At 54.2% G+C, this 12,108-nt stretch overlaps 1 protein-coding gene across 3 annotated transcripts in view; it reads right to left on the reverse strand.

The window, feature by feature from the left end:
• Positions 1–12,108, reverse strand: part of cstpp1 (centriolar satellite-associated tubulin polyglutamylase complex regulator 1) — a 427,611-nt gene that overhangs the window by 163,861 nt on the left and 251,642 nt on the right. For all 3 annotated transcript variants that reach the window (XM_072466623.1, XM_072466624.1, XM_072466625.1), the window contains one exon: positions 3,212–3,342. In XM_072466623.1, the coding sequence (XP_072322724.1) occupies positions 3,212–3,342 (131 nt within the window). The remainder of the gene's footprint in view (positions 1–3,211; positions 3,343–12,108) is intronic.

Genomic DNA, 12,108 nt, shown 5'->3' on the forward strand with positions numbered 1-12,108 from the left:
TGACAAGAGAAGTGGAGCTTCTGGTCAAGAGGATGAAGGATGCAGACATAAGGTTGAGGAAGCTGGGGCGCGATTCTCCGACCCCCCACCAGGTCGGAGAATCGCCGGGGGCTGGCGTGAATCCCGCTCCCGCCGGTTGCCGAATTCTCCGGCATTGGATATTCGGCGGGGGCGGGAATCGCGCCGGTTGGCGGGCCCCCCCCCCCAGCGATTCTCCGGCCCGGAGGCGCCGAAGTCCCGCCGCTGTCAACCCACGCCAGCCGGCGTGGATTGAACCACCTTTGGGACAGCGGGACATGGCGGCGCGGGCGGGCTCCAGGGTCCTGGGGGGAGGGGGGGCCCCACGGTGGCCTGGCCCGCGATCGGGGCCCACCAATCCGCGGGCAGGCCTGTGCCATGGGGGCACTCTTTTCCTTCCGCCTTTGCCACGGTCTCCACCATGGCGGAGGCTGAAGAGACTCCCTCCACTGCGCATGTGCGGGGATGCCGTGAGCGGCCGCTGACGCTCCGGCGCTTGCGCCGCCCGGAGATGTCATTTCCGCGCCAGCTGGCGGGGCACCAAAGGCCTTTCCCGCCAGCTGGCGGGGCGGAAATCAGTCCGGCGCGGGCCTAGCCCCTCAAGGTTAGGGCTCGGCCCCTCAAGATGCGGAGGATTCCGCACCTTTGGGGCGGCGCGATTCCGGACTGATTTGCGCCGTTTTTGGCGCCGGTCGGCGGACATCGCACTGATATCAGAGAATCCCGCCCCTGGGATCTGACTCGGCTCTAGAGGTTTACAAGGTAGCCAGGAAGGAATTCAAAAATGGACTGAGGAGAGCTAGATGGGGGCATGAAAAATCCCTGGTGGGAAGGATTAGGAAAAACCCCAAGGCATTCTACACTTATGTGAGAAATAAGAGAATGATCAGAGTGAGAGTCGGGCCAATCAGGGATAGTGGAGGGAACTTGTGCCTCGAGTCTGAGGAGAATAGGGAGGCCCTAAATGAATACTTTGCTTCAGTATTCACTAGAGAGAGGGACCTTGTTGCTCATGAGAACAGTGTGAACCAAGTTAATAGACTCGAACAGGTTAATGTTAATAAGGAGGATGTGCTGGAAATTTGAAGTTACTGTGAAAAGCCCCTAGTCGCCACAGTTCGGCGCCTTTTCCCATACCAGCCTCCCCGAAAAGGCGTCGGAATGTGGCGATTAGGGGCTTTTCACAGTAACTTCATTTGAAGCCTACTTGTGACAATAAGCGATTTTCATTTCATTTCATTTTCAGGATAGATAAGTTCCCTGGGCCTGACGGGATATGCCCAAGGTTACTGCGGGAAGCAAGGGAGGAGATTGCTGCGCCGTTGGTGATGATCTTTGCGTCCTCAGTCTTCACTGGAGTAGTACCGGATGATTGGAGGGAGGCGAATGTGGTCCCCCTGTTCAAGAAAGGGAATAGGGAAATCCCTGGGAATTACAGACCCGTCAGTCTTACTGTGGTGAGCAAAATATTGGAAAGGATTCTGAGAGATTGGATTTATGATTATTTAGAAAAGCATAGTTTGATTAAAGAGAGTCAGCATGGCTTTGTGAGGGGCAGATCATGCCTCACAAGCCTCATTGAGTTCTTTGAGGATGGGACCAGTCACATTGATGTGGATGTGGTGTTTATGGATTTCAGTAAGGCATTTGATAAGGTTCCCCATGGTAGGCTCATTCAGAAAGTTAGGGGGCATGGGATAGAGGGAAATTTGGCTGTCTGGATACCGAATTGGCTGGCCGAAAGAAGACAGCGAGTGGTAGTGGATGGAAAGTATTCCGCCTGGAGGTCGGTGACCAGTGGTGTCCCGCAAGGATCTGTTCTGGGACCTCTGCTCTTTGTGGTTTTTATAAATGACTTGGATGAGGAAGTGGAAGGGTGGGTTAGTAAGTTTGCTGATGACACAAAGGTTGGGGGAGTTGCAGATAGTGTTGAGGGTTGTTGCAGGTTACAGCAGGACATTGACAGGATGCAGAGCTGGGCTGAGAAGTGGCAGATGGAGTTCAACCTTGATAAATGTGAAGTGATTCATTTTGGAAGGTCGAATTTGAATGCTGAACATAGGGTTAAAGACAGGATTCTTGGAAGTGTGGAGGAACAGAGGGATCTTGGGGTCCACGTACATAGATCTCACAAAGTTGCCACCCAGGTTGATAGGGTTGTTAAGAAGGCGTATGGTGTGTTGGCTTTCATTAACAGGGGGATTGAGTTTAAGAGCCGCGAGGTTTTGCTGCAGCTTTATAAAACCCTAGTTCGACCACACTTGGAATATTGTGTCCAGTTCTGGTTGCCTCATTATAGGAAGGATGGGGATGCTTTGGAGAGCGTATAGAGGAGATTTACCAGGATGCTGCCTGGACTGGAGGGCATGTCTTATGAAGAAAGGTTGAGGGCTTTTCTCACTGGAGCGAAGAAAGCAGAGAGGTGACTTGATAGAGGTGTACAAGGTGATGAGAGGCATGGATAGAGTGGATAGCCAGAGGCTTTTGCCCAGGGTGGAAATGGCTGTCATGAGGGGACATAATTTAAAGGTGATTGGATGAAGGTACAGGGGAGATGTCAGAGGTAGGTTCTTTACACAGAGAGTGGTGGGTGTGTGGAATGCACTGCCAGCAGAGGTGGTGGAGTCAGAGTCATTAGAGACATTTAAGCGACTCTTAGGCAGACACAGGGACAGCATGAAATTGAAGGTTAGGTTAGGTTGATGAAATGAAATGAAATGAAATGAATGAAAATGAATGAAAATCGCATATTGTCATGAGTAGGCTTCAATGAAGTTCCTGTGAAAAGCCCCTAGTCGCCACATTCCGGCGCCTGTTCGGGGAGGCTGGTACGGGAATCGAACCGTGCTGCTGGCCTGCCTTGGTCTGCTTTAAAAGCCAGCGATTTAGCCCAGTGTGCTAAACTTAGATGAGGATAAATGGTCGGCACAACATCGTGGGCTGAAGGGCCTGTACTGTGCTGTACTGTTCTATGTTCTATGTAGAACGGATTTGTAAAGCACGCATCTCTCTTCCCAAACTGCATGAAGATGGGGCAGCAAGTTACCAACATACCGCGTGGACTAATTACAGCAGAGACTGAATAAATACGAAATAAGATTTGTAAGTACAAGCTCAAATGAACTATTTTCATTTTTACACATGACACGGAAATGTCACCAGCCTTCTTGAAGGGTCACTGAGAACGTCTTACCTCCATTCTTGCCTATTTGACGAAAGCACCGCCAGAACATTCGTATAAATGAAGCTCTGTTGTAAGGGGTGGCTATGATGAAGGTGAATTCACGAAACAAAATGTGACTTCCATGTTGGACGCTGTTAAAACTAAACGGAAAAATAAGCATCAATTATGTTTCATATAAACAATCCCATGCTGAGGTTAAAGTGTTGGGTGCTCTGCTACACAGACGATCCAACACGGTTGCGAATGGTACAATGCAGTTTTATTTCAAACATCTATTTACATTGGTAAACTGTTTACTGAGGTTCGATCATGACCCTTAATTCTGTGGACCTATTCGTAATTCTATCGTGTAGTGGCACTCAGCACATGGTGGATGTCGGAGTGGCTTGTAATGAGCTCGGTGTCCTGAGCCGCCTCCTGCTCGAGTGCCCAGGAAATGTTGTGTTCCCTGTTTTGTACTGTGTATGCTTTTGCCTGTGATTGGCTGTCGTGTTGATTGATCCGTTGATCTGTCCATCAGTATGTATGTGCTGTGATGTTTACCTGAATATCATGACAGAGGTTTTGGGCACGATTTAATGGCCTCGTCGCTCCCGACTTCGTAACACGACGAGGCTATTGAATCTCACGAGAGGTCTCTCGCGAGATTCGCGATGCTCGAAATGCCTTGGAAGATTAAACGAGATCTCGTGAAATGTCGCGATCTCACTGGGCGAGATCCAGATTAAGATATTTCCGTGAGCCATGATGCTCATTTAAATATGCCGAAGCCGGATTCTCCCGTGGCCCGAGAACTAACGGACAGGCCTGAGAAATCTCACAATGGCGCCATTTAGCACTGGTTTCCCCAAACATGGACCAGCTTCAATGGCACCTGGGAGGGGCATCCCAGGCCATTAGAGACCCCCGTGTGGTCGGGCTCTGAGCAAGGTGGTACCCTGACACTCCCGCTGGCACGTGGGCACCTTGGCACTGCTGGCCTGGCACCGCCACATGGGCTACCTGGCACTGCCACGCAGGCACCATGGCAAAATAAAAGACAGGGGAATTAAGGGAATAAACAGGAAAGACCCTTACAAGACACAGTACAATCATGGATAATATTGGCCCACCGAGCTCCTACTGTGTTGTTTAAGGAAACATATAACTGGAGTAAAACAGCTGGTGCAAAATAAACTCAGACACGATTAATTATAAAAATAAATTCTCCTGTTACACTTCCTTCACCGAGTTGGTGATAGAAACTGAGAAACTGGTTCCACAGATACGGGCAGCCATACGACACCTCACTGAAAGGAGAAGCCACCAAAGTTGAACTCAACCCGATCCCCATTGAAGCTCCACAGATCGCCATGGCTCTGCAGAAATGTATTGCGTCACCGTGCCCACACGGTGCACATGTGGGGAATTGTCACCTGACTCAGCACCAAAACATCCAGTGCATTTGCCCACAGAAAGATCAGGGAAGCTGGGTGGCAAAAAACAATCGGCTCAAACTTTGCGTTTTCCTGCATTTAAAAAAAGAATCTGTTTATTGACTTATTTTCTTCCTCTGATTACAAATATGATAAAACAATGAATGGTTTGTGATCTGAGAGATTCGGTATCTTTATTATCCTAAATTATACTGTATTGGGCTTCATGTGTTTTCACGTGGTCAGCCTTTCATTAACGGAGCTGTGCCAACAATTCAAAATATTAATAGGCACAAGAATATTTTCTTCAGAAGTTGAGACTCGCATTTAAAATAAGTAAGATAAAACTTGAAAAATCGGTTTACAACTTGCAACTGTTCTCAAAGGCCAACTTTGGGTGCAATTCATCCGAAAAATATCTATGTCTGGTCCAAAGATGTGCAGGTTAGGTGGATTGGCCATGATAAATTTCCTTTAGTGTCCAAAATTGCCCTTAGTGTTGGGGTTGCTGGGTTATGGGGATAGGGTGGAAGTGTTGACCTTGGGTAGGGTGCTCTTTCCAAGAGCCGGTGCAGACTCGACGGGCCGAATGGCCTCCTTCTGCACTGTAAATTCTATGATAATCTATGGTTTGGGATGCATTTGGAGGGGTGTTTGCTGCCAAGAAACATCTTGCTATTCAACGGCACTTTGCCAGCTTCTTTTGGCCTCGGGGAGATTGTTTTCGCCAAGGCAGCATTTAGTGATTTCCTGCTGGCCCCCCCCATTTCGACCCACTCCCCCTCCAATCTTGGGGCGGCCCTCTGGGAACCCCCGCCATTTTCCTCGACCCGGTAAGACCCTCCAGGTCCGATCCCTGGCACCTGGGAACCCTGGCAGTGCCTCTGCAAGCCTGGCAGTGCCAGCTGGACACTTTGGAGTGCCCCTGCTGGCCTGGCACTGCCAACCTGGCACCTGGTAGTGCCCCTGCTAGCCAGGCAGTGCCACCCGAGCACCCTGGAAGTGCCAGGTGATATTGCCAGGGGACCGAGGGGCACTACCAGGGTGCCAGGCTGGCAGTGCCAAGGTGCCCGGGTGCTAGAGGAAGAGCCAGGGTACCAACCCGACCTGTCCCCGACAACCCGGGTGTCTCGAATTGGCTGGGCGACCTCCCCTAGGTGCTGTTACGCCTGGTCCACGTTTGTGTGGAGCAATACTAAACGGCACTCTGGTGAGGTCTTGCACACGCGGTCGAAGAGTCCCGGGTGCCGGGAGAATCTGACGAACGTATATTTAAAGTAGGTATATAGCTTATTTAAATATGTTGATCTGGGTTACGCCCAGTGAAAGCGAGTTCCCGATCACAACATCTCACGAGATTCCGTTAAATCGTGCGAGACATTTTGAGCATCGCAAGTCTGGCAAGAGTCCAGCCTCATTCCGACACCAAGCTGGCACAGTGAAGACGCTGAATCGCACCCTTTATGTTTGGGATTTGTATACTTTTAAATTATTCCTGTGTAAACAGGATCCAAACTGAGATCTGGAAGGAAGAGAAGCAGCAGCAAAGTATATTTCGCAAAAAAAGGACTAGTATCACAGTTCAATGGGTCAGTGATTAGTTTGTGAGTATTACCTTTATTTCACTAATTTAGGGAAATGAGTAAAGTTAAGAAATTTAGCTAGTTGTTTTCACATTTATTAAGTTTTAAGTCGACTTAGGTCAAAGTTTTAAGTTTCATTTCTATCAAATTCAGATAGTAGTCCAATGAATGGAGGCATGGCAGGGCACCTCAGTCCCATTGGATGCACATCTTGTTCCATGTGGGAACTCCAGGACCTTGAACAACAACATGTGAAAAGCTCGAGCTCTGGGATCAGAACATGAGCAGCCGATGGCTTCACTGCGGTGCCTCCGTCAGGCTGAGAGCCGCGTGGGTAGTACAGTTCTGGAGGTAGACAGCCACAGTTTGAGGGTGTTCAGGTAGAAAGGGAATAAGTGGCCACTAGACAATCAAGGAGGTCTAAGCAAGGGCGGCACAGTAGAATTGTGGTTAGCACTGCTGGCTCACGGCGCTGAGGACCCGGATTCGATCCCAGCCCCGTGTGGAGTTTGCACATTCCTCCCGTGTCTGCGTGAGTCTCACCCCATCAACCCAAAGATGGGCAGGGTAAGGTAAGTGGATTGGCCACACAAAATTGCCCCTTCATTGGAAAAAAAAGAATTGGGTACTCTAAATTTATTTTGGATAAGAAGGTCTAAGCAGCTAATGCATAAGTCCCCTGAGTGCATCTCGCTACCAAACCAGTATTTATTTCTAAATATTGGTGACAACGATGGGGTAGAAAAACAACGACCAAAGCCACCGTTCCATGGGTGGCTTAGCTGTGCAGGGAGAGGAGGAAGGTCAGGATAGTGATAAGAGATTCAGTATTTAAGGAAACAGACAGGAATTTCAGTAACCCCAGACATGACTCCAGGATGGTGACAGAGTAAAGAGTGTCTGTAAACAGCTGCAAGGCACTGAGGGGGTGAAGGTGAACAACTAGAACTCTTGAGAATATTGATACCCATGACTTCAGCACAAAGAGGGAATCTACAAGCAGTTTTCAGGAAGCTGGAAAACACCTGGTGGCATGTGTTAATGAGTCCGGAAACAGGAGAACAACACCCACCAGGTACGCGGTACATCCTCGTGCGACTCGGCTAATGTTGTCTACCTCATACAGGAAAGAATGTCCTGAGGCATGGTACATTGGCGAGACCATGCAGGCACTGCGACGACGGATGAACGGACATCGCGTGACAATCGCCAGGCAGGAATGTTCCCCTCCAGTCGGGGAACACTTCAGCAGTCAAGGGCATCTAGCCTCTGATCTTCAGATAAGCGTTCTGCAAGGCGGCCTTCAGGACGCGTGACAACTCAGAATTACCGAGCAGAAACTGATAGGCTAGTTCCGCACACATGAGTACGGCCTCAACCAGGTCCTTGAATTCATGTCGCATTACATTCACCCCTCATCATCTGGCCTGGGCTTGCAGAATCCTACCAACTGCTCTGGCTTGAGACAATTCACACCTCTTTAGCCTGTGATTACCCTCTCTTCAGTCCTACCATCAGGTAAAGACTTAATTACCTGCAAAGACTCACATTCAAAGTATCATCTTGCATCATTGACTTTGTCTATATATGTGGTTGTGGAACCCACCTCTTCATTTACCTGAGGAAGGAGCAGCGCTCCGAAAGCTAGTGATTCGAAACAAACCTGTTGGACTTTAACCTGGTGTTGTAAGACTTCTGACTGTGCCCACCCCAGTCCAACACCCGCATCTCCACATCATCACAAAGAGAAAAGCTATGCCACACACTTGGGTTTCTTACAATGCAAGGTTTATTCAGGAGATGTTGCCCATACAATACAAGATGGAGAACTAAAACCCGTGCAACCACTCTGCTGACGTCACTACAGATCACGTGATGTTCCACCAGTAGGGGTGTATTACTTAAATACGATGTGGAGATAGGGGGCGAAATTCTCCATTATCGGCGGAAAGTCCGCCGATCGGCGCAAAAAACGGCGCAAATCCGACTTGCGTCACGTCGGAAAAATGGGTCGATAGTCTCCGGCCCGAAATGGGCTAGCAGCGACGTAACGGGATCCGCGCTTGCGCAGTGGTTCACGCCCTGCAGCGTCATACGCGCCGCACGGCGCGACGGCTCATAAGGCCGCGCTGCTCCCCCCCACCCGACCGGAACACCCGACCGCAACACCCGGCTGGATGGCTGGCCGTCGCTCAGCCCCGAGGTTCGAGTCACGCGATGTGGAGGCGCTCCTGGACGCGGTGGAGCAGAGGAGGGACGCCCTGTATCCCGGGCACGGCCGCAGAGTTGCCCCACGCCACAGCCGGCGTCTGTGGAGGGAAGTGGCAGAGGCCGTCACCGCTGTGGCCCTGACACCACGGACAGGCACCCGGTGCCACAAGAAGGTGAACGACCTCGTCAGAGCAGGCAGGGTGAGCCTCCCCCATATCCCCCCCTCCCCATATCCCCCCTCCCCCATATCCCCCCTCCCCCATATCCCCCCTTCCCCATATCCCCCCCTCCCCCATATCCCCCCTCCCCCATATCCCTCCCTCCCCCATATCCCAACCTCCCCCATAACCCCCCTCCCCCATATCCCCCCTCCCCCATATCCCCCCTCCCCATATCCCCCCTCCCCCATATCCCCCCTCCCCCATATCCCCCCTCCCCCATATCCCCCCTCCCCCATATCCCCCCTCCCCCATATTCCCCCTGCCCCATATCCCCCCTCCCCCAATCCCCCATATCCCCCTCCCCATATCCCCCCTCCCCCATATCCCCCCCTCCCCATATCCCCCCTCCCCCATATCCCCCCTCCCCCATATCTCCAAGTGAATCCAGCCCTAACCTTAACCTCTGCAATGCACGCGCAACCGATGGCGTGCATTCATATACCTGCCTAACACTGTTGCCTTTTACCCCTGCCCCCCCCCCCCCACAGGAGAAGCGTGCACACAACAATAGGGAGCATGTGAGGACTGGAGGAGGGCCCGCTGATGAGAGGCCACTGACCGAACACCAGGAAAGGGCCCTGGAACTGGCTGGCGGACCTGAGGACCGGGAGGTTGCTGATGCAGAGGTCGGGGGCGTACTAGCAAGTGAGCCACCGACAGCCCGTCCCCATATCCCCCCTCCCCTATATCCCCCTCCCCCGTATCACCTGATCACTGCCTGATGTCTAACCATGCATGCTTCATTGTGTATCGCAGGACCAAACGTCCAGGCACCCATCCCCGCAGATGCAGACCGCCCGCAGGATGCCCCTCGGAGACCACAGGAGACGGAGAGACCCGCACCCTCCAGCATGCGACGCCCGCAGGATGCCCCTTGGAGACCACAGGAGACGGAGAGACCCGCACCCTCCAGCATGCGACGCCCGCAGGATGCCCCTCGGAGACCACGGGAGACGGAGAGACCCGGACCCTCCAGCATGCGACGCCCGCAGGATGCCCCTCGCACACCACGGGAGACGGAGAGACCCGGACCCTCCAGCATGCGACGCCCGCACGATGCCCCTTGCACACCACGGGAGACGGAGAGACCTGGAGCAACAGGGAGACGACACCCCCGTCACGTGCGGGAGCGACCTTCCAGCGACGAGGGGGGCAGCCACAGGCCCCCGTCACATCCGAGCCAGGACACCACTACCCAGGACACCACTACCCAGGACACCACTACCCAGGACACCACTACCCAGGATACCCATACCCGGGACAGCACTACCCAGGAAGACAAAATACCGGACAGTGACTCAGAGTGGATGGGTGGAGACGAACCCCCACCCCAAAGTGCCATGGACTCAGAGTGGGACGAAGAGCACGACACAACGCCACTGCTGTCACCAACACCCTCTACCATCGCAGAAACACTCACCACGGTTGGGCACTTTAGTGATGAGGCGTCTGGTACACTCACTGGTGCGCACAACACAGCCGTCCCGGTACAGCAGGTGGAGGTAGGAGCAGCAGAGGGGCCGAGTCCACCCGCGTCCAGGAGCTGGGAGTGGTGCCGGTCATGCGTGCCACCCAGGCCGACACCGCACGGGTGGCGTCCGCGGTGGAGGCAATGGGTGCGATGGTGTCAGACATGGGGAACGGTTTGCGAGTCCTGGGGCCTTCCGTGCAGGCGGCGTCTGTGGCCCAGGAAATGGCTGCCCTCTCACAGGAGGCCATGAGCCAGTGCCAGCGCCAGATGGCAGAGGCGCTCAACGCCATAGCCCAGTCTCAGCAGGCCATGGCCCAGTCTCTGCAGGCCATGGCCCAGTCTCTGCAGGCCATCGCTGAGGGCATCGGCGCCAGTGGCCATGTGCGAGCCGGCGTCGCACTGTCACAGACAGGTTTTGCCAACCCCCTGGGCTCCATGGCTGCAAACCTGCAGACCCCTGTCGATACCAGCACGGGCCTCCAGGACTGGCAGCGCCAGATGTCGGGGGGGCGTCGGATGGCCAGTCCGTTCGCATCCCCCACCCATGTAGAGGCCTGGGGGCCATCGGGCACCCCGAGGGAGGAGGAGGTGGTGTGGTCCGTCCCGGCTCCCTCTGTAGGGGAGGTCCCGGTACACTGCGACACCTCGGACTCCCCCCCTTCCGTCCCAGGTGCATCGGGTGGGCAACGGGCAGGACAGGCTGGCAGCTCGCCATCCCAGTCGCCCGGGCCGCAGCCTGGCCCATCTAGGCCAGGACGCCCAGGAAACGGCCGCCAAAGGGATCCAGTGTCAGAGGGCAGGCATCACAGGAGTCCACCTCCAGTTCTGCTGTACCGTCTGGGGAACCACGTAGACGTAGTCAAAGGGCCCGTAAGGCCAAACAATTAGACACTGAGTAAGTTGACACGGATGCAGGGCACAGATGAGTTTTAGGGGCTAGGGCACGTGCATGAACTCCTTTGGTTATTAAAGTCAATGTTACACCTACAGAAGCTGCCTTTGTGCTCTGTCCAAAGTGTGCGGGGGTGTCATGTACGTTGAGCGCAAGTGTGTGTGTGAGGGGTGGTCTTACCTCAGCCCCAGGTGAGTCTGCCCCCTTCCCCCTGGGCCGCCATCAACATCCCCCGGGCAGAGGACGGGACCGTGCGCTGCAGTGTCACAGCCGCATGCAGTGATGGTCCGGGTGGATGGTGGTACTGTGGCCATGGGTCAGAGATAGTCCAACGATGTAGAGCCAGGAGCTCACCGCAGGGCGGGTTGTCATCATCCTCCATGGCCTGCGATAGACACGCGTCCACCCGCAACTGTGTGAGCCCGGCCCGTTGTGCCGCAGGTGGATCGGCAATGGGGGGGGGGGGGTGGTGTGCATGCGGGTGGGGTGGGTGGAGTTGGGGAGGGGGGTGAGGGTGCTGGGTGGGTGGTTGGGTGGGGGGTGTGGGTGGTCGGCTGTTGCCATGGTGTGCGGTCTGTGGCCATACTACCCGATTCCCACGCCCATCTAGTCAGTGAAGCGGGCGTCTATCAGTCTGTCCCGTGCCCGCTGGGCCAGCCGGTAACGGTGGACAGCCACCCGCCTGTGTCTACCCCGTCTGCCCTGACCATTGCCCCCATCCCCCTCATCTGAGGAGGACTGGGCCTCTTCCTGCTGCTCCTCCACTCCGTCCTCCTCTGCCTGCGGCACATCGCCCCTCTGCTGGGCTATGTTGTGCAGGACGCAGCACACCACAATGATGCAACCGACCCTATCTGACCGATACTGGAGGGCGCCCCCAGAGAGGTCCAGGCACCTGAAACGCATCTTCAGCACGCCAAAGCACCTCTCTATCACTCCCCTTGTCACTACATGGGCATCAATGTAGCGGTTCTCCGCCTCATTGCGTGGCCTCCGTATAGGCGTCATCAGCCACGATCGCAATGGGTAGCCCCTGTCGCCCAGCAACCAGCCCCTCAGCCGGGGATGGCGTCCCTCGTACATGCCGGGGATGGATGACCGCGACAACATGAA

This window comes from Scyliorhinus torazame, chromosome 10, assembly GCF_047496885.1.
Source record: "Scyliorhinus torazame isolate Kashiwa2021f chromosome 10, sScyTor2.1, whole genome shotgun sequence".
In the NCBI taxonomy this organism is placed as follows: Eukaryota; Metazoa; Chordata; class Chondrichthyes; order Carcharhiniformes; family Scyliorhinidae; genus Scyliorhinus; species Scyliorhinus torazame.